General features: G+C 40.2%; 1 protein-coding gene across 5 annotated transcripts in view; it reads left to right on the forward strand.

Moving 5' to 3' along the window:
* ABI2 (abl interactor 2) overlaps nucleotides 1-22,362 on the forward strand; it is a 61,630-nt gene extending 39,268 nt beyond the window's left edge. The window contains exons 4-11 of one of the 5 annotated variants that reach the window (XM_083367159.1): nucleotides 924-1,021; nucleotides 1,789-1,935; nucleotides 2,913-3,037; nucleotides 11,698-11,886; nucleotides 13,568-13,726; nucleotides 15,067-15,153; nucleotides 16,122-16,295; nucleotides 18,395-22,362. In XM_083367159.1, coding sequence (XP_083223285.1) covers nucleotides 924-1,021; nucleotides 1,789-1,935; nucleotides 2,913-3,037; nucleotides 11,698-11,886; nucleotides 13,568-13,726; nucleotides 15,067-15,153; nucleotides 16,122-16,295; nucleotides 18,395-18,570 — 1,155 coding nt within the window. In that variant the 3' untranslated portion in view covers nucleotides 18,571-22,362. The remainder of the gene's footprint in view (nucleotides 1-923; nucleotides 1,022-1,788; nucleotides 1,936-2,912; nucleotides 3,038-11,697; nucleotides 11,887-13,567; nucleotides 13,727-15,066; nucleotides 15,154-16,121; nucleotides 16,296-18,394) is intronic. The other 4 variants (XM_083367156.1, XM_083367157.1, XM_083367160.1 and 1 more) reach the window with 4 other exon arrangements.
* Nucleotides 22,363-22,737: the final 375 nt, after the last annotated feature.

Here is a 22,737-nt window from a genome sequence, read left to right on the forward strand (position 1 = left end):
AGATTTACATCACAAGCCATATTAAGGGAGAGGGACTGAATAGAATTCTGATGATGATGATGATGATGATGATGATGATGAAAGGACCTTATATGGAAAGGGCAAAGGGAAGCTGTTGGATTGGTAGTGCCTATGCTTTATCACTACTTCCTGTTGCTGTTGACTCCGGCAAACCTTTGTGTCCCCTTAATGGTGATACGTGATTAAGTAGATTGAAAAGATAATTGGATTCATGTTTCTCATTCCAATTTTGTTATAAAACTTATTATGAGAGCTGCTACACTTCAGGAATTTCTTGGAATAACTAATAAAATTACGTGCAAGGCATTCCTGAAATGAAAATTGTTCCTGAAAGAGGCAGTAAAATCATATTGGATTTTCATACAATATGCAGTTGTAAATTTGTATTTGTTAGCAAGAGTATGCATAGTGAGAATCAAGCTCCAAACCAGCTTTTGAGCATATAATTGATTACACATAGTTGAAAAACTCACATGCATACAGTATAATTAAGGCACAGCCAATAAAATCTTTCAGATACAGTTACTTTTCAATCTCATTGGAGTAGACAACTACAGTACTGCATTCTTGGGATGATAATTTGTCTCAAACTCCTAAGATGAGTCTAGAAAGCTCAACAACTTTCATGAATATAGATTTACTATGCCACATTGCCAATGATCTAAATGTAAATGTGATGGCCTAAGGCAAACTCTGTCTCAAAACTACACCATCACATTATATACAACCACAATTTAATAATTTAAACAATGGTAGAAATAGCACACGTATGTATGACTAGTTTGTTTTTTTTAAAAAAATTTGCACATTTCCTTGTCTCTTTAATGTAGTAGATCAAGATCAAATAAGGGCTCTTATTTAAGTTTCAGTGAGGTTATTTTTCCCCATTACCTCTTACACAGGTTAGCACGCAGAATATGAAAATGGGTGGTCTGCCTCGTACCACACCACCCACCCAGAAACCACCCAGTCCTCCAATGTCAGGGAAAGGAACTATTGGGTAAGTATAATTGCCTATACATCAGAAGGTGGAGGGAGAGAATGTAAAGGGGAAAGCTAAAACTTTCTTTTAACTTTTACAATTGTCTCTTGGCATAAAGGTACTTAAAAGCTGCAATCTGGGGTTTGAAGGCATCTTTCTTGCAAGCGTAAACTTATCCATAATATCACCAAGAGGTGTTGCATAGTTATTGGAAATATAAGATACATTTTTTCTGTGGAAGCCTTTGGGCTAGAGCTTGCAGTTTGAATAGCTGTACACTGTTTTTGGCTATATTTGGAAAAAGTGACCAGCCTGAATACCTTGTAGTACATGAGTAGAAAATTTCATGGCCCAGTACCATAATGTGGGGATTTTTTCAACTCCAAAGAATCCTATTCTCTCTTCCTTTCTTCTGCTTAGGGATGCCTGTTACACGTAGCATGATAGACCATCAAGGGGAATAGGAACTCTGTGCATGCCTCTTATAAAACCTAATCCCATCTCTCCTTTCTGCCCCAGTACATAAACGATCTCGAGGAAAGAGGGAGGGAGGGATAGTTTATGGCAGGCATGCATGGATCTCTTTGTGAATTATCTACATAGATGCCAGCTGGGAAAGCTGGGCCTAAGGAAATCCTACACATACGCTACTCCTGCAGTGCAGTGGATCCGGCCCTGTGCATTTTTGAGCAGAACAATCTAGCAGGACTTCTGCACTGCCTTGCCCAAAAGGTCTTTGTATTTCATTGTCTGAAATTGCTTCCATACATGTTTTTCTTGTGTAGGCGTCACTCTCCCTATCGCACACTGGAGCCAGTGCGTCCTCCAGTGGTACCAAATGACTATGTACCTAGCCCTACCCGTAATATCGCTCCCTCGCAGCAGAGCCCTGTTAGAACAGCTTCTGTGAATCAGAGGAATCGCACTTACAGGTATTCACTCTGCTCCTGCGCAAAATATTAACAATAATTAAGACAGACAACTCGGTTTATAGCAATCTGCTTTTAACCACCCCACCCCACTCCACCCCACCTCTCCACTTAGAGCTTCATAAATTCATGTGATTTCCTGGGAAATCCATTGGGAGATAGAGAGAAACCATGCTGCTTATACTACGTGTTGTGTAGTGTGAAGTTGTTTGTCTTGGAACAGGTTTTGTTTTGTTCAAAAGCAATATACAATACATTACCGCATTGTGTAACAAATACTATTGTACTTAATGTATTTATTTTTACTGCCTACCGTCTCTTTATAACTCGTGTGATACCTAGCTTCTAAAAAAGTGGTACCTGCTAACAAGAATAACGCAACACTGAAGTTTATGTCCAAAATTGTGAAGTGGTGAAATTTTGAAGCTTGTGAAAGTGCTGCCAAGTTTGAACAAATGTGTAGTTCAGTTGACTTGAAATGTGGCTAATACTATTTATTTTTGTTGACCCTTAGAAGACATATTGTAACAGCAGGAAAATAGCCTTGGTAAAATAGTTTTTGCAGTGTGGAATCAACCTGCAGAACAGGCCAGCAGTACAGAAGGAAAAAAATGTTAGAATATACTAGAGAGCTCTCATGACCATTTACAAAGAAAACTATTTTATACGTAGACTTTTTTTAACTTCAAAGAGCATTACGCACTTTAGACGAAACCAACTTCTTTCCACCGAAGTTCCATATTATTAAGATTTTTAGAAAATGCTCTTGAAGCTGTTTCTGATCATTTCATCTGTACTTATTGATCCTGGATGATGTTCCCTAATTTAACTCAGGCATTGGCAAGACATTTTAAAAACAAACCAAGTTTTTATTGGTCTGTGAAATGGCAAACTTAGCAAGCTCCTATAATGTTTTGTAGCTGCAGTTTACCTGTTAGGGAATGGAACATAGTTACTTTGGTGGTTTGGATTTCTTTTAGCAGCAGCGGAAGCAGCGGAGGGAGCCATCCCAGCAGTAGGAGCAGCAGTCGAGAGAACAGTGGGAGTGGAAGTGTGGGCGTCCCTATTGCTGTCCCTACTCCATCCCCTCCGAGTGTGTATCCAGGTAATGTCCCTTTTGTTCCTACTCCTATTCTGTTCTTTTGATTATGTGCTCATTTAGCCATGGGGTTAGAATTGTAATAAAATATGTACAATTTACCATATCATCTTAGTATTGTTGAAATGGAAGTGAGTATTTTACATTAATTTGGAATGTTAAGATTTATTTAAAACCTTAACTGTTTTGTTTCACTATTCCATGTGATTCTATGATGTAAGTCTCCCAGAGCCTCCTTGTGGCGAAATGGATGGCAAATAAATTTAAATAACAACAACAACAACAACGATGATGATGATGAGGAGGAAGAGGATTAGGGTTGGGGTTGGGGTTTTTCCAAATAACATTCTCAATATTTAGCAAACAGCATAATGTCTGGCTTCATGTGTTTAACAAGAAATAATAGATAATAGTTAATTAGCATAAACAATTATGTTAATTAATCGCTCGATAGTCTTCTTCTTACTAATATATATTCAAAGTTACATATCACGTTCCTTTCTCTCTAACTCTTGTTTCTAGCCATTGATAGAAATTATTCCATGTTCTAAAATACACTGAATTTTCTTTTTCTTTTATCTTTAAAGTCAATCTGTCCATTTCTGCACACTCTAAAATTTTCTTAATTAATACTTCTTCAGTTGGTAAATTTTCATTTTTCCAATGTTGGGCAAATACAATTCTTGCTGCAGTTAGTACGTGTAGAATTAAATATATACAATCTTTCTCATAATTTGCTCCTATTATTCCTAACAAAAATAATTCTGGCTTAAAGTCTATTTGTTTTTTAGTCATTTTCTCCAACCATAAATGTATTTTTACCCAAAATCTTTTTTGCTTTTGGGCATGTCCACCAAATATAATAGTAAGTACCTGGTCTTTGTTTGCATTTCCAATACTTGTTTGAAGTATTTTTAAACATTTTTGCTAATCTCACTGGTGTCATATGCCGTCTGTAAAACATTTTATATAAATTTTCTTTATATGCCACTGCTTTGGTTAATTTATTATTTCTTTCCCATAACTTTTGCCAGTCTTCTAATTTTATATTATATCCAAAGTTCTTTGCCCATATTATCATTGTTTCTTTAATTTACCGTATTTTTTGGACCATAAGACGCACCCAGTTTTTAGAGCAGGAAAACAAGGAAAAAAAATTCTTTCTCCTCCTTCTCTCTCTCTCTCTCTCTCTCTCTCTCTCTCTCTCTCTCTCTCTCTCTCTCTCTCTCTCTCTCTCTCTCTCTCCCTCCCTCTCTCTCTCCCTCTCTCTCTCCCTCCCTCTCCCATTGTCCCTTCCAGTCGCCATTAAATGGATTGGACTTCAGGCAATGCTGAGCGTTACTCGAAATACTTTACATGGGTTATTGTTTGAATTATCCTTCACTAATCCCGCAAGATGGGGTACCAGCAACTCTTTATTTTGCATCCCAGAGAAATTACGAGAGAGGATTGCAGCGAGGGTTTTGTAGAGACAAAAACTATGGCTGGGCCGCTAACACGTTTATAAGCAAGCATGGCTTGTGGTTTGTCACCATTGCAGATGTAACCTGAGAATTTTCACTTTGTCTGGAATTAAAGAAACAAAACAAAACCATGGATCCCTTTTTAAAGTTCACTTGGTTGACGGCTTCCTTCCATACTCTTCCCAGCAGAGAAAAGAACATGAAACTTAGCTAACTAGATTAGGGACAGTTTGGGAACTTTTTACCAGTCAGGCCCAACTTACTGAGGCTCATTTGTTTTGCTTGTCACTTAAAACAAACTTGTGGCTCCTTGTGATGTGCAGACTTCCTTCTCTCTGAATTGCAGTTCCAGATTGTTTACCAGATGTTAAACGGGATCTCTTCTCAGAAATGCAGCTGGCCCTCTGTTTGCTTTCACTCATTTTCCCACTGAAAATCTGAACCACTCACCTTGCTGGTCTTTGTGCAATAGGAAATGGTCCGTGTGTGAAACGGAGTGAGGGAGATTGCCAGAAATGCGAATCGGCGGATCTCGCGCTCCTGCAAACTCCCTCGCTCGGTTTCAGTTTCCCTTGCTACAAGAGAAAGCAGGCTGAAACGAGGCAGATTGCAGCAGCGCGAGATCAGCCGATTTGCATTCCTGGCAATCTGCCTCTTTCGGTTTCAGCCTGCTTTCTCTTGTAGCAAGGGAAGCTGAAACCGAGCGAGGGAGAGTGCAGGAGCGTGAGATCGGCGTTTCTCAGCACATGCCGATTCGTGCTTCTGGCAATCTCCCTTACTTTCCACTTGCGGAGGTTGGGGCTGGCCATACGGATCACCTTCAGACCATAAGACGCACCCTCGTTTTCCCCCCCCACTTTTGGGGAAAAAAAGTGTGTCTTATGGTCCGAAAAATACGGTAGCTTGTTCTTTCTCCATCTTTAAGTTTAACAGACATTTATAGAGTTTCTTAATCAACTTTTCATCTGTTTTTAACAGTATCTGATCAAATTCTGTCTGTTCCTTATAGAATCCCATTGTTTTAACATCTTTTTCATATCTCATTTGAATTTACAGATATGGCCACCATGATAGATCAATACCTTGTTCTTGTAAATCTTGTCTGTTATTTTCCTTCATTGTGCAAAATATATAAGTCACAACTTTGTCTTAATTAATTAAATTTGAGTAAGCGAAAGCTTCCATTGTTGAAAGCCATCCAGTTATCTTAATATAAATTTTTGCTTTTATTTTTTCCCATTCTGAAAGAAGTGCATTTCTTATAAAATGGTTTTGAAAGTATCTATGTGTTTTATTCTTCCCATACCACAGAAAGGCATGCCAACCAATTTGTAGGCCATGCCCCTCTAGGTGTAATAGTCTTTTGCCTCTAAGCATTATCCATTCTTTAAGCCATGTTAAAATAGTTGCTTGGTAGTATAACATCCAATCCGGCAGTCCAAATCCTCCACTTTCTTTTGCTTCTTGTAGCATTTTCAGTCTAATTCTAGCTTTTTTTCCTTGCCAGATAAATTTCAGTATTGTTGTATTCAGTTCACCAAAAAAGGTTTTTCCCATCCTTACAGGAATCGTTTGAAATAAAAAGAGTATTTTTGGTAAGATACTCATTTTCACTGTTGCTATTCTCCCCAGTATTGAAAGTTGTAAGTTTTTCCACTTTTCCAGGTCTAATTTTATTTGTTTTAGCAGTCTTACATAGTTATCTTCTTTTATTGTTACACATCTTGCTGTTAGATAAATTCCTAAATATTTGACTTTTTTAACTATTTGAAGATTTGGGTTTTTTTTGTTAGATGATTTTTTTTGTTTTTCTGTTAGATTCCTTGTTAGCACTTTAGTCTTTTCTCTGTTTATTTTCAACCCTGCCACTCCTTTAATTTCTATATCTTGTCTGATGTTTCTATTCAATATTTCCATTGTTAGTATAAATAGTAATGGAGATAGTGGGTATTCCTGTGTTGTGCCTTTTTTAATGTTTACGATAAATTGTTTTAATTACATTTATAAAGTTTTCTCCAAAGTCCATTTCTGCAAGTTGCTGAAACATGAATTGCCAGTTTACATTGTCAAACACTTTCTGTGCATCAAGGAATATTAAATCCATCTGTTTCCCTGGATGAATTCCATAGTACTCTTTAACACATCAAGAATCATTCTTAAATTATTTTTTATCTGTCTTAGGTAGAAGACCATTTTGATCTGTATGTATAAATTCGATCAAAAATTTCTTTAGTCTTTCTGCTATTATTGAGGTGAAAATTGTATAGTCTACATTTAATAGCGATATTGGTCTATAGTTTTTTATTTGCATTAGGTCAGAGTTCTTTGGGTATAAAAGTAATGTTGGCTTCAGTCCATGTATTTGGTATTTTAGCCTCCAGGAGTATTTCATTACACAGTTATTTCAAAGTAGGACTTAATACATCTTATAATGATTTATAAAGCTCTGCAGGTAATCCATCTGGACCTGGAGTCTTACCATTTTTTTGCCCTTTTATAGCCTCCATAATCTCCATCATTGATATTTTCCCATTTAGTATATTTCGAATATTCTCTGAAATTTTGGGTAAGTGCTTTTTGTAAATACTGCTGTATTTTTTCTTTTGGAGTCTTTGTAACTTTGATAGTTTCTATGCTGTATGTGTTTCTAGCTAATCGTGGTTAGTGCAGTACTTTGTTATGTTTATTTTGGTCTTTGGTATATTTGTTTTAAGGGACGCGGTGGCTCAGTGGGTTAGGACGCTGAGCTTGTCGATCAGAAGGTCGGCAGTTTGGCGGGTCGAATCCCGAGTGCCGCGTAACAGAGTGAGCGCCTGTTACTCGTCCCAGCTTCTGCCAACCTAGCAGTTCGAACGCATGTAAAAATGCAAGTAGAAAAATAGGGACCACTATGGTGGGAAGGTAACAGCGTTCCGTGCGCCTTTGGTGTATAGTCATGCTGGCCACATGACCACGGAGACGTCCTCGGACAAGCGCTGGCTCTTCGGCTTTGAAACGGAGATGAGCACCGGCCCCTAGAGTTGGAAACGACTAGCACGCATGTGCGGGGGAACCTTTACCTTTACCTATATTTGTTTTGGCTTAGTTGTGGGACTGAATATGGAACTGCATACCCACATTTCTACTAGTACACAAACTTATTTTTTAAGAGAGATGAATTTTTTGTAGCAAAAAGCTATATAGCTTGCATGCCAGTTAAAAAAATTACACTCCTTTTAAATGTGCAGTTTACCTTTACTGAATATGTGAAAGCTTATCTATTTTGGTATGTGGCTAACATACAGGATAAAATAATGAAAAAGTAATCCGAAAATTAATTGGTGTGGTACTTGGTGTTTGTAAAGTATTTTTATACAATAAAATACCTACAAGATACTATCTATACATTAAATTCCACAGGTGAATATGTTTGAATTTAAAATCTTTATATTGTAAGCTTTATACAATAACAATAAGGCTAGAATCTATATAACTATAAATTTAGAACATACAGGCTAAGATATTGGCATATCATTCTCCATTATGTAGTGAGCATAGTATTAATTTGAATACTGTCGAATTATTCCATCCAGATCAGAACTATCTATATTGCTTAGTTCCAGAAGTTGTGGAGAGTTGTAAACTTTCTCTTACCTAAGGATACTGTACATTTCATCTGGCACTATTTGACTGGAAACTTATGCTCTTTTTCTAACTCTGTTCAACTTACATTTAACATTTTTAGCAAGATGGGAAAGGCATTTTACATAATTGATTACTACTTCATCCTTTTTGAATCACATCACCAATTATCAGTCTACATCAGATTATCACTAATATAACTGTTGGGCTGTGAGATGTCTGTCTTGCTGTATTAGCATTTCCCAAACCTGTATTTTAATGAATTTCTCCTGGACGTCCTTATGGCTCTGCTCCTTCTGTCACTGAGGAAAACTTAAAAATTCTGGTTCTCCCAATTTGGTCTGAGCCAAGGGTGATTTATAATCTTATATGTATTTACATATATGTAACTACACTGTGTCAAGGAATACCATAATAATTAAAATACACACAATACATATATGTATTTACGGTGGCTCAGTGGGTTAGGACACTGAGCATGTCGATCAGAAGGTTGGCAGCTTGGCGGGTCGGATCCCGAGTGCCGCGTAACAGAGTGAGCGCCTGTTACTCGTCCCAGTTTCTGCCAACCTAGCAGTTCGAAAGCACGTAAAAATGCAAGTAGAAAAATAGGGGCCACTATGGTGGGAAGGTAACAGCGTTCCGTGCGCCTTTGGCGTCTAGTCATGCCGGCTACATGACCACGGAGACGTCCTCGGACAAGCGCTGGCTCTTTGGCTTTGAAACAGAGATGAGCACCAGCCCCTAGAGTTGGAAACAACTAGCACGCATGTGCGGGGGAACCTTTACCTTTTAAATACATGTATGTATTTTAATTTTTACAGTATTTCCCTGATTCAATGGTTATTTTAAGCTGTTAATTTATTTTAAGCTGTTTAATATTTCATGATTACTTTTAAATATTTGCATGTATTGCCTTGAATTGCTCATGCTGAAGTGACCTTATGGATAACAACAATAATAACAATAGTAGCAGCAGCGGCAGCTGGTCTACAAATAATCAAGTCCTAAGTTTTAATGTTTAAACACAATACATTAATTTGTATCTTTAAAATATTATTAGCCACATTGAAACCTTTCATTCATATTCACATGTATCACGTGAAGTTACGAGGGTACAGGCTGATTCTATCTCATATAGATAACCCAGTTGTTTTAAATTTGAATTCTCTTCTCTACAGCAACAGAATAGAACTAGGAATTCTAACAAGTTATTGCTAGAAATCTCTTGTTTGAATTGCTGGAGTCAGCCTATCATTGCACAACAGCTACCACAATAGAATGGATAGCTAATTGCATTTTAAAATTCAGAATATAATAACACTGCTTAATGCAGTGGTCTTAAGGTTTTTTTTATAAATGACTGATAAACTGCAAAATATTTGCAAAGGAAAAACAAGAGAATTAATGAGATATTATTATTCTACATGTTCAAAAGATAAAGATTACCGTATATACTTGAGTATAAGCCGACTCGAGTATAAGCCGAGACCCCCAATTTCACCCCCCAAAACTGGAAAAATTATTGACTCGAGTATAAGCCGATCCGCCGTTCTGCAAGCCTCTGCCGCCAGCAGAGGCTCGATCCGCCATTTTGCAAGCCTGAATACACAGGAATACCCTGTGTGGCCGCAGCTCTCGGGGAAGCCCTGGCTGTCCGCTTCCTCGCTCCACGCTGCCATTCGGGGCCCGCGCGTTCCCCGGGCAAATCGCGGCGCCCAGCAGGCGAGGAAACACGCCCGCTCCAGTCGCCCCCCCTTCCCTCAGGAGACGCGAAGCAAGTGACCGCCCGGAGCTTACCGAGGACTTGCGCGCGGCCGAGGCTTCGGTGCTTCCAGGATCGCGCGCACCTCTCCCAAGCCGCCGCCGTCCGGAGACCTGCCGAAGTTTGGGGAGGTTTGGGGAGGTGCGCGCGCACCTCCCCAAACCTCCCCAAACGTCGGCAGGTCTCCGTTCCTCCGCGCAGACCTGCCGATGTTTGGGGAGGTTTGGGCGCCTCCCCAAACCTCCCCAGGTCTCCGTTCCTCCGCGCAGACCTGCCGACGTTTGGGGAGGTTTGGGCACCTCCCCAAACGTCGGCAGGTCTCCGTTCCTCCTGCCGACGTTTGGGGAGGTTTGGGCGCCTCCCCAAACCTCCCCAGGTCTCCGTTCCTCCGCGCAGACCTGCCGACGTTTGGGGAGGTTTGGGCGCCTCCCCAAACCTCCCCAAACGTCGGCAGGTCTCCGTTCTTCCTGCCGACGTTTGGGGAGGTTTGGGCACCTCCCCAAACCTCCCCAGGTCTCCGTTCTTCCGCGCAGACCTGCCGACGTTTGGGGAGGTTTGGGCGCCTCCCCAAACCTCCCCAAACGTCGCGCAGACCTGCCGATGTTTGGGGAGGCGCCCAAACCTCCCCAAACGTCGGCAGGTCTGCGCGGAGGAACGGAGACCTGGGGAGGTTTGGGGAGGCGCCCAAGCCTCCCCAAACGTCGGCAGGAGGAACGGAGACCTGCCGAGGTTTGGGGAGGTTTGGGGAGGCGCCCAAACCTCCCCAAACGTCGGCAGGAGGAACGGAGACCTGCCGAGGTTTGGGGAGGTTTGGGGAGGTGCGCGCGCACCTCCCAAAACCTCCCCAAACTTCGGCAGGTCTCGGACGGCGGTGGCTTGGGAGAGGTGCGCGCGATCCCGGAAGCACCAAAGCCTCGGCCGCGCACAAGTCCTCGGTAAGTTTTTTTGTTGACTGGAGTATAAGCCGAAGTGGAATTTTTCAGCCCAAAAAGTGGGTTGAAAAATTCGGCTTATACTCAAGTATATACGGTAGACCTTTTTCGTGTGCACACAGGCAATTCATATGTGTCCACTCTGATTGGACCCTGAGAGACACACAAATAGATGCAATATGTAATTATGAGGAGAAACATACATGTATCATGTTACTTCATTACCTAGAAAAAAAAGTCAGGTACTATCTCTTGGAACTTGGAAAGAATTCCAAACAACATGGTTTCCCTGTTTTTCCTCCTCTTTCCTTTTCAAGCAGGAAAATAATTGTAACCTAAAGAGGGAAGTTACTAGAATTGGTGGGGTCAAATACCTGCTTTTAAATTTTTATTTTGCATTTTGGGATGGGCTTTTGTTGAATTTTATTAGGAGTCCAATAGTTAATAGGAAAAATTGGCTGGGACCATAAAAGGTGCGCAGTAGGTCCAATGTGGCCAATAAAACACCAACATGCAAAAACACATCAACCCCCCCCCCCCACACACACAAACAAATTTTGTTCTTGCCTTCTCTGAGAGCTATAAAGAACCACATGGCACTCTTGTTCTATATGTCAACAGTTAAAACAGGACATGGTTTAGTTTTGTGAAGTTTTTAGGTATAGAATGCATTCCTGCTCTTTTTATTTTGCATATGTAATGGGATTGCATATGTAATGGGAAACCCTTCAGTGTAAACATTCCTGCTCTGCCCATTTTCTTTTTTCTTTTGCTAATTTTTAAAGAATTGACCAAAATCTAACAGCAATGAATCAAAAAGCTTTTCTCCTCCTTGCTAACCTGAACTACTCCTTAATGCTGCCTCTTCCTCCTCTTTCAACATAGCCCCTGCCAGTTCTGCTGGCACCTCTCCTCTTCCTGCTACTTCTGCCTCTGCTTCTGCCCCTCTCAATCCTGCCACTGCCCCATCCTCTGCTACCCCAGATGTTGCTGCTGCTGCTGCAGGGGTTCAGCCCCTTGCTGATGGCTTCACTTCTCCAACTCCCCCTGCTGCCTCTTCCAATCCCTCTTCAGGTGAGTTTCTGCTGCTGATCGCTGGCAACTGAAAAGTGCAATTCTTGTCTAAAGCTGATCAGATGTTTTGAGCTTTTCAATCACGGGGGTCAAACGCCGCGTCACTTGACGTGTCGCGATGTATCGTGACTTTTTTTGCATTGCTGCAGCTGAGGTGGGTGCGGCCTCTGTACGATGCAACCGGCCCACGGGCTGGCAGTTTAGATAGATGGATATTTCCATTATTTCTTTTTTCCTTCTTGAGTGAGGAAAAATGCCTTTTCCCCTAGAACCATATCAGATTGAAGTTGGTTCATTTTGGAGCTAGTGGCTTTCGTTTTCCTGATGTTCTGGACAAAATGAGAAAGATGGAAGTTACAGTCAACCAAGATGCATTTTGCCAGATTAATTCTGTGAATATCAAGCTCGGGTATGCTCTAGTCTAGTTCTTGTGCTAATCAATTTATCTACAGTTTTATTTCTTAACCTCATATAGTACAGCTTCTGATATCAGCTTGGCTTATTGCATTCCTTCATAAGAAATACATAGGTCTGAAGTGAAAATAAACCTTCCACATGTGCTAAAGCACAATTAGGCCGTATGAAATTGATGTGTTTTAAATTATAGCTCCTAGAAACTCTCATCATATTTGCATAGAATTTTGGATATGTTTTTCTTCCATTCAGTAGTGTCTGATTCTCAGAGACTGCCTGGGCTAATCCCTGCAGTTTTCTTGGCAACATTTCAGAAGAGATTTGCCATCGCCTCCTTCCTAGGGCTGAGAAAAAGTGACTAGCCCAAGAACACCAGGCTGGCTTTGTGCCAGTGTGGGACTAGAATACATGGTCTCCCAGTTTCTAGCCAGGTGCACTACACCAAACTGGCTCTCATTCTGCATTACAATACATTATATTTGTTCTGTTAACTGTTCCAACAACTGCTCATGATCACATATTTATATAAAACAAGCTGAAAATATTTAAGATTAAATATCTCACAGGATTTGGAATGGTAATGCTGAATGAACACCGATAGTTTTACAGTTGGCAATATTTTGTCATTTAAAAAAAAATATTTTTGACAAATCAACCAAGAGACTATTTCCAAGCCCCAGGAGTCACCAGAGCCTGAGGCCACCAGTTCCAATCCATTGCCCTTGATTTTACCTTGGTCCTGCCTTTGAAATATTGAGCCAAGTGACCTCAAACCGGTCAATAGAAAGATTGTGGGTGCAAGAGCTGTGCATGCAAACGCACGCAAAGACCACGGGAGAGGCCAGGCTTGAAGAATTCAACATTCTGTAATTAGTGAAGCCCATTCATACTTGAGCAGTACCAAATACTTAACAACGCAGTATCTCACATGAGATTCTTTTGCATTCTTTACATTTTCACTGAGAAGCACTGTGGCTAAAAGTGTAGAGTATGTAGATATTTAGTTCATATTAACTCATTCACATATGCCGGTTATTAAACAATTAACACATGTTATGTATGTATTATATTGAAAGGCTGACTTCCAGATAATCAAGTTATGTACTTATTTGTTTAATATACTTTTCATCCATGTAGGATTTTTTTCCCATTAGAGAAGCATATGTCCTTTTAAACACTTAATTTGAATTGCCATGCCTAAATTGAATTACTTCATCTAAAAATGCATTGTTCAAGGTTTTATATTTTTTCTAACCTGTCAAAATAGGTCATCCTGTTCAGTTCTACAGCATGAACAGACCTGCTACTCGGCACACACCTCCAACAATAGGGGGTTCTTTGCCATATAGGCGCCCTCCATCCATCACTTCACAAAACAGCCTTCAAAGCCAGGTCAACGGAGGACCATTTTATAGCCAGAATCCAGGTAAGATGCAGAATTCCCAGTTCTAAAGGACAGTAGAAGAGAAGAGTATTAACCAGAAATAGCTGGATATGGTTAGCTAAAACCTTCTCTATATCATAGCACATAACTAAGTCCTACCTTTAAATTTTCTAGTATGTTCGTTACACCAAGGAATTGGTAATGGAAACATCAGACCCAAAAGCTCACTTGTTGTAAGTGTCTTTTGACACAGTACATAAAGGCATTATCATAATGCCTCTATAATGCCCGAGAATAGAAAGGTATATATGTACAAATACACACATGTTATGTTCAGATATATGTACACCCCACCTCCAAAACTTGCATGTATTTTTTAAAAATGTGAAGTAAGTTGCTTAGGTTTGGATACTTTCTTCTGCAAAAACTCTTACTATTGAATATATTTGGTAGAATACTTTGTAAAATAAACTGCTGGAAGATGAATTATTGACGTTTGTTATTTCTTTGTTGAGATACCATGGAAAGTACCCACTAATGTATAATTTAATTTTGATTAAGTTAAGTGGAAATGAGTCAAGAGTCCATATTTATATCGAATTTATAAATATGGAAGAAAAAACATTTTGTCCTGGAAGCATTAATAATGTAGCAATATTTGTCACAATAATATTGTGGGACATTTTATTTGCTACTGTATAATAAAATAAGTATGATTTGAATAGGGCTGTTTCAGGTATATTATTCCATAGATACTCTAGATCAGACATGTCAAACACAAGGCCCGGGGGCCGGATCCGGCCCGCGAAGTGGTTTCATGTGGTCCGCGAAGCCATCCTGGAAACAGTGAGGGAACGGCCCCCACTGCCTTGGCTCTGGCCCAGAGACCCTCCTTCTGCCAGAGACCCTCAGATCTGTCCCACTCCTGCCCAGGCCCCCATAGGCACCCTTGATGCGAACGATGTAGAGCTGGCCACGCCCACCCAGTAGGCCATATGCACTCTAGCCACGCCCACCCAGTAGGCCACGCCCACCCTGGCCATACCCACCCGGCCCCCTGAGGGCAACTGCAATGCTGATGCGGCCCTCAATGAAATTGAGTTTGACACCCCTGCTCTAGATGCTTCCCAGAATTGTAAGGGGAAAAAATTTACTTTAAAAAATTGGTTATCCATTTTCAAAGTTCTGTACAATTAATATTACCTAGTTTTTAATTATCTAGTCACTCCATTGCATTTTATTTATTTATTTAGAAAATTTATATTGCCACCTACTCGGACATGGCGGCATTTTGTAAGATGCCACATTGTCTATCCAGTTATTTCATGTTTCTATACTATATTTCTGATTAGAGGCTATTTATTTGTACTTCTTCACTGCAGTGTCTCTTGCACCACCTCCTCCCTCCATCCTACAGGTAACTCCTCAGTTACCATTAATGGGATTTGTGGCCAGAGTTCAGGAAAACAGTAAGCTTGCCTTTTTATTGATGTGTGATTTAAGTAAAGATTTTTCAATTTTTGTTTCTTATCTTAAATTACCTGTATACACTAGCTTGACTGATTTTCGGGTAACAGGCAATTTTGTATAGCTACATCACTCTATTCACTCCTGATCTGCTAGAGATTCCAGGTTTAGGTGTGTTGATCAGATTTATCCAGTAAATTCTGTCCAAATTTCAGGCAGCAGCTAAGACACAGGATGTGTTATTCTAATCTTTTTTACTTCTGAAAATAGGGTAATTGCTTTTCTTCCCTGGCCTGTGTTAGAGCAATCCACCTTCTAGCTTTCAGATATTGCTTGTCAGGTGCAAAAGACCAGGTCCACACCTGGAGGACCAGTTAAACTGATTTATTGCTAAAAAGCCTATTTGTGCACAGGAATCTTCTCAACTAATGATTAGCACATGCTTGGAGTTAGATACGGGTCAACTGAATTGGGAGGGGAGAGGTTGGACTTAGTTCACTTGTGGCTATGTAGAGAACCCTCTTTTAACTCCACCCCCAGGTTCTGCCGCTCCTTTCCCTACAGTGCCGGGCGGTATATGATACATAATATCTGATGGATACCAAAATTATTTGATTATCCCCATTAAACATATTACATTAGAAGAAGGGAAGCAAAGGAGTCTTGCAAATTCTTTGCTATAAAACAACCTATATAAATGCTATACATATTGGTAGCCTTCATTACCTGTAGTTTTATTATCCACAAGTTTGTGTACAGTGTCTGTGGTTTTGCTCATTATCAATGAAAGTTTTGAACGATGAAGGAGCTTTTGAAGTATAATAGTAACATTATTTACTAGACATGTCTATATTTCCACTTTGGGTTTCACATGTAAAATAAACTGGACAAATATGTCCTATTATTTATTATATTGTTATTTATGTAAACTTTTAAGTCAGGAAACTTGAATATGTTTTTTATTTTTTAGTTTCAGACACACCTCCCCCTCCACCCCCAGTAGACCAAGCTGTTTTTGATGAGTCTCCACCGCCACCCCCTCCTCCAGAGGATTATGAAGAAGAAGAAGCAGCTGTGGTGGAATACAGCGATCCTTATGCTGAAGAGGATCCACCATGGGCACCAAGGACCTATTTGGAGAAAGGTTAGTGTGTTGGAGTTGTAGGAAGCGTGGAAGTCTGTCTCCCTCCTTGGGTTAGAATTCAGTGCAATACATTGTATCACACTTTTTATCCTGAGAGGTTGAGAGTCACAGGTGTTTTCCATTTTGCCAAGTAATAGCACTAGAAGAATATTTTGCGCTCTTATGTGGTGTCCCAAAGTGTGACTTACAATGTGATTGTGAAATAAAATTGTTATTAGCCGTCTCCAACTCCTTTTAAACAAAATGTTAGTGGCTCCTTTCCCCAAGAACCCAAACCTGTCCAGATATGAATGTAGTTCAGACTTTTAATTTTATGCACTCAGTTTTTAAAAATGTTTCCCTATATCAGTTACTAATAACTGTGATTGTATTCCATATCACCTGTGTGTCATGTGCAAGTTTTTGACTTACATCAGCAATTACAATCAGAATTTCCATCACCGAGCAATGCAGTAATACAGCATGACTGAATCTCTTAGTGATGCAGTCTGTAGAATCCTGATTGCCATTGTTAACTGAAGTACACAGTTGTTAGGCCAGGCAACTTCTTGCTGGTTTCTTAACACCAAACCTAGTGGAGAAGCTGACAGGAAGTTGCAAGTCCTAGGCTGGCAGGCAGGTAAGTTCCTGCTGCTGGGGGTGGGTGGGAGCAGAGAGCAAGGAGGTATGTGGGGGTGCAGGGAGGGGGTCTGCAAGAGGTACTGGTCAGGGAAAATGTGAAGAGTGCATGAGAGGCTTTGCACAGGTCAGTGAGGGTGTGATGGGCTGCCTGAGAGTTGGAATGAATCAGATGCATGAGGTTGTACGAGAGTGAGGTGTGAGAAGGATGCCCGAGGGCATGCACGACACGCAGATCCAAGAGGGTATGCATGGAAGTGCAAGTGGCATTATTGGAAAAGGGCTGGGGGCTGGTGCGCAGGTGCAGGGGGCTTAACCCAGTGATTTGTGACATTCCCTGCTAACTTCCCCTTTGACTTTCTGGAAAAGCTAGCAGGGAAGAACACAGATGGCGATTATATGAACACAGGGTACTTGGCAACTGGTTATGTGATCGACTGACTGTGGGTGTTGGTTTAGCCAGAACATTGATGATGAGTCATAACCACTGTCATTCAGTACTTTCATAACTTTGAACAATCGCTGAACGAATGGTCATAGTTCTATCTGTATAGTATCTTGGTTTTTTTAAGGGGAGGGGGTTGCTTTGACTCAGTGTTGACTCCTGGCTACTGATTGGACAACTCTGTGTAGTTTTCTTGGCAAGATTTCAGGAGTAGTGTGCCATTGCCTCATTATTAGACCTGAAAGAGAGTGAGTGGCCCAAGATTACCCAAACTGAAATTGTGTCTAAGATGGGACTAGAACTTGGTGTTTGGGCACAAGGCAAAGAGGTTTTTGAAAAGTTCTCCACTAAATCATTTTTGTGCTTTTCATTTCATTTTCAGCCACATGAGGCATGAATAGCATTCCATTAAGCCACCAAAGCATTGTTATTTTATTTATTTTTTATTTTAATTCCATTTATATCCCACCCTTCTCCGAAGACTCAGGGCGGCTTACAAGCTTAGCAGTAGCCTTCATTCTATGTATATGCCTGCTTATTAGGGCTTTCACACACACACACCCCAAGCGGCATTATTACAAAGTCAGCTTATTGCCCCCAACAATCTGGGTCCTCATTTTACCTACCTCGGAAGGATGGAAGGCTGAGTCAACCTTAGTAGTCCTACACCACATACCCTGGAAAATCACTGTTAAAATAAAGATGTACGGACTGAATTCCCACTTCTATTAGCAAAGAAAGCTTGTTGCCCCATCAGTGGACGCTTTTGAGGAATCAATCATTTAGTGTGTGTTATCTTTGTTTTAGTTTTTTTTTCTAATTTAGTATTCCATCATTTTACAATCAACCTGTCTACATGTTTTATAATTCTGTGTTAACAACTATTTCTGTAAATGGGAAGGTACTTTTGCATGACTAGCCAATAAAGAAAATGCCTACTTTTTGATACAAGTGACCACTTAAGTGAAAGCTGTAATTGCCTTGTGGTCCAACTGTTTTTTTGAAATGCTAATTTTGTTTTTCTTCTTGTTCCTAGTTGTGGCAATTTATGATTACACTAAAGACAAGGAAGATGAACTTTCCTTTCAGGAAGGTGCCATCATCTACGTCATTAAGAAAAATGATGATGGGTGGTATGAAGGTGTGATGAATGGAGTAACTGGACTCTTCCCCGGAAACTACGTAGAGTCCATCATGCACTACTCAGAATGAAGACCACTATGGCAAGAGACAGAACAAAGAGATTGTTGGGCTGCCCAGGTCCTTTTGGCAGCTTGGAGGGAACCTGGGCACCTGAAGGATCATTGTATCAAAACCACCCCCCTTTCCTCCTTTTTATAAAATGGTGATTTGAATTGTTTTGAAGAATGGCTCTTCCATTTGCCAGCAGCGACCAATGACCAATATTAATGAGCTGACTGATCAACATGTAGATACAGAGATGTAATGAACTTGCCAGTAAAGGGATCCATTACTCAAATTGAGACCCATTCAATCAAAATATGGAATTTTTTTTCCCTCAGGAATACCGTGCCTGGTATTGGGGCATCTTGGATGTTAGCTCTGAAGGCTTTGTTAGGCTATCTGCCATCTCTGTCCCCCTCCTTATTCTGCACATATTACTGATGGATGTGTGATATTGTATTGGCAAACATTCTGAGATCACACTCCAACTGGGTCTCAGCTTGGTTCCTTGCATCTCTAATACAGCAATTCTGCAATCGTTTCACACACATAGCTTGATCTAGGCTTTTAAGGAGCTGTTTCATTTCTTCTTACAGGAGGACATAACATCAGAGATAATCTCCCAATATATTGAGACTTCCAAGTCATAAACTGGGCCTCTTTTATATCATTCAATTATTTTTAAAAAGTTGGACTAAAGATCATGAAGGACGATCAAGCTTGACATTTTAAATATGGCCTCTGTCCTTCATATACTTATATAGCAGCCTTATTCAGCCCTCAGTATGCAAAATATTTATGAAATGGTTTAAACCTGCCCTCCTGATAGTGTTCAAAAACTGCCTTCAGTCAGGCTTTAGCCCTTCTTGTTGCAAAGGCTGACGGCAGTCTTCTAAAATTACCATTACCTCGTGTTTTATAATTTGGGAGTTAGAAAGGGAGATAAGTATTTTATAGAGAAAGGCTTTGTCTGAATTGATTAGCCTGCTTCAGTTGACTATAGCCTGTCCAAATCAGAATAAGTGTGTACTAGTGAGATTGGCCATTTGTTCTATTTCAGATTTGGATACGTACCATTCGGGACCTGTGGAAGCGGACAAATATTGCCCAAAGATTTCCAAGGGCTGTTGATTTTGTTTGAATGCAGATTTAGAAACTGACAAAAGCGTACACTATTTTTTCTCCCATCAGTAAATATGTGGGTGATTTTCTAACATGGGAATGGAAATCTGCTATAATGTAGGCATTTTAGCAACAAGCCAGAGGATATACGGAATATGTTTATTTTTGTTATCCAGAATCATGGAGCAATCAGATTCAGACGTGAAGTGAGGTGGGAAGGTGTGAACTCTTTTCTATACTCTTGACCATAGTCCTTATGAAGCTTGCTTTTGCTTAGCTGCTGTTTTTATGCGGATAGCAGCTGAATTGGGGGGATTATGAGAAGAACCCGAAGGGGTTTGTATTAGCTCTGTGGTGTATTGTGAGAAGTTAAGTTTACCTATATGCCACAATCCCAGCCCAATTCCTCACTGCTGATTAACATAATACATATTCCCCCCCAAATACATAGAATATGATTATTTCTTTTTAAGGCATTGTAAACATTTCATACTTCTTATTCTTAGTTGATTTGCTGGGTATATTGCTCAATATAATGTTTCAGTATTCATGTACTTCGAACACCGATTGTAGTAGTCAGCCTTCCTTTCTCACAGGCTGGCCATAAATTTTACAAACCATTTTCTGAATTATGCAGATTATGTTGGTATAGCTTCTGTGGCTTCCTCTGTTGCTTGTTTGTGCCATTAATAAACCTCAGGTGCTACCAAAAGTCATTAACTTAGCATCAACTGTTGTAGCTCCCATTAGTAGGGCTGCTAATGAGATCCTGGTCCCTTCAAAGATTGCTAATTCAAAGCTTGAGACCCCACTGTGATAATGTTTATTGTCACTGGTGTGCAAAAAAACAAGATGATCAAAGCTGCCTCCTCCTTTTTAATGATGTCAGTATTGCAAGGTACAGAAGGGTGGGAGTTCAATTGCATTCTGTGACCATCAGTTTGCCTTTACTGGCACCCACCCCCAACAGATTCCAGTGCTTATAGTATAGAATAAAGATCACTGGGGACTGCCTTGTTTGAAGGCATCCAGATTTAATTTGTCTAAGAAGGATATCGCTGAAAGCTGGATGTATTTATAGATGTTAGAGTACTGGAGCCAGCTTCTTGCATAAACACCAATTGAGAATATGAGTTATGAGAGCCTGACCTATTAGCACAAGGGGTACATTTCTACAAAGGGCCAAGCATGATGGGTATGCGTATAGGTATTACTGTGTAATATCATGTGTGTGGTGTTAAGGTGTACAGTCTTGAGGCACAACCTACCATATGAAGATGGATATGCAGCCTCCATCAATATGCTTGTTATAAGTGGCTGCCACTGTTCATGGGGACCCAACTAAGAGAAGACTCTGCTCTGAGAAGTTGAAAGTGCAACTTTAATACTTGTTTGGAGCTTTGGAGTAGGATTCTGCTTCAGAGATCATTCATCAGTGGCATTCTGCTTTCTCCTGACTTTTGCAGAGCCTGCCAAGAGGATGGACAAAAGAGGTCAGGGGTTATGGCAAATTATTCTGGACAAATTTAGTGGACTACGTGGCTCAGTTCTGAAAAACTAAAGTTAACATTTGTCCGTTTAAACATATTGAATGTTGTGCATGCAGGCTATGAGCTGTGTTGCAAACAATTTCTTTAGAATGGAAAACTGATTAGGAAAGCATCATAACAACACGGCTTAGTCAAAGTTCCTCTCCCAATTTTTCATATTCTGCTTTTTTTTGTCATTACTGATGCAGTTATTGTATGGTACTGTGCTTTTTATGGTTTCATCAACTTCTGAAGAACACTTTCCCACCCACCCACCCAACAATCTTATTTTCCTTTTTCAGAAACAGGTTGCCTTAACAATCCTTCACATGTCATTTCTCTGCTGTTCTGGGAAACGTTACACTTGTTTTTGGTTGTAGAAAAGACTGGTGTTACTCCTGGAGCTCTGTTGTTGAAAAGTCGGTAATGGGAATTCTTAACTCTGTCCCTTTGCAAGACCGAAACCACAAAATTTTATTGGATGATGATTCTATGGCAGAACATAAATGAACCCTGATTATTTCCTGGCTATGAAAGGGAGGGTTGGAGAAGGTTTATGTTTTTATTGATAGCCTTTTGGTTTTCCTGTTTAAAAGTGTTTTCATTGTCACATGATTTTTATAAGATGCTACTCATTTGCTTGTTTGGGGAGAAACTGTACAGCTTCTATGGAGGGCAGGGCCACAGTCCCCTTACAAGAAATTGGAACTCTTTGATTGTATGACTGCTTCCTGTATCCTTTACAGGCCAAGATCATCTTCCTGCAAAGTTCTGCAGAGGGTGTTTACAGATTCCTTGCCTCCTGCTGGTTTAATGCTTTTATTCTGCAATACTAATGTTGTGAAAATAATCCTTGGATTTTATGCTTATTTTTTATTTTGTACAATTTTGAATTATGTAGAATGCCTATGGACGATGCTATGTACAAGGCCCAAAGTAATCAGACTCTGTGTGTATGTAATGTTACATAGACTGCATGTTATATCAAGACAGTGAGAGTGGTTTTTTCAAATATCATTTACTATTTTTCCCAACTTACCTTTTTTCCCCCCCCACTGGTGTTTAATTAAGAAAAAGGGGGTGAAGAGGAAGGGCCTGGATTTCTCCCTTGTACCTATCCTCTTTCCCTAGTCCTGCTGTAAAGCTATTAAATATGTTGAACATTCCACATTCTGTTTCAGTATCTTGTGGGGAAAAGGAAGTAGTGGGGAGTCCAAAAAGAGCTAAGTGTTAATTTTTTTTTAGCTTTTCTTTCATCATAAAACGGCTTTCATTCCCTCAGCGCTCGTTTTCCCAACCATGGAATTATGGCACATGAATCCATATTCATGAACATTCTTCTGCTTCTTTTAGAGAGCAACTTTTTGTTTGCTCTGGTACGAAATGAGCAGCCCTTCAGCTTCACGTACCTACTCAACATCCAGTTTGGAGCCCCTGCCATTCTGAGACATGCTGTCAAAATTCAGAAGCCAAGTAGTTGAATTTAAGATGAGCTTTCCCCAAATTAAGGGTGGGAATCAATGGAGATGTAAAGCAAGACAAC

This window comes from Vipera ursinii (assembly GCF_947247035.1).
Source record: "Vipera ursinii genome assembly, chromosome: 1".
Taxonomy (NCBI): Eukaryota; Metazoa; Chordata; class Lepidosauria; order Squamata; family Viperidae; genus Vipera; species Vipera ursinii.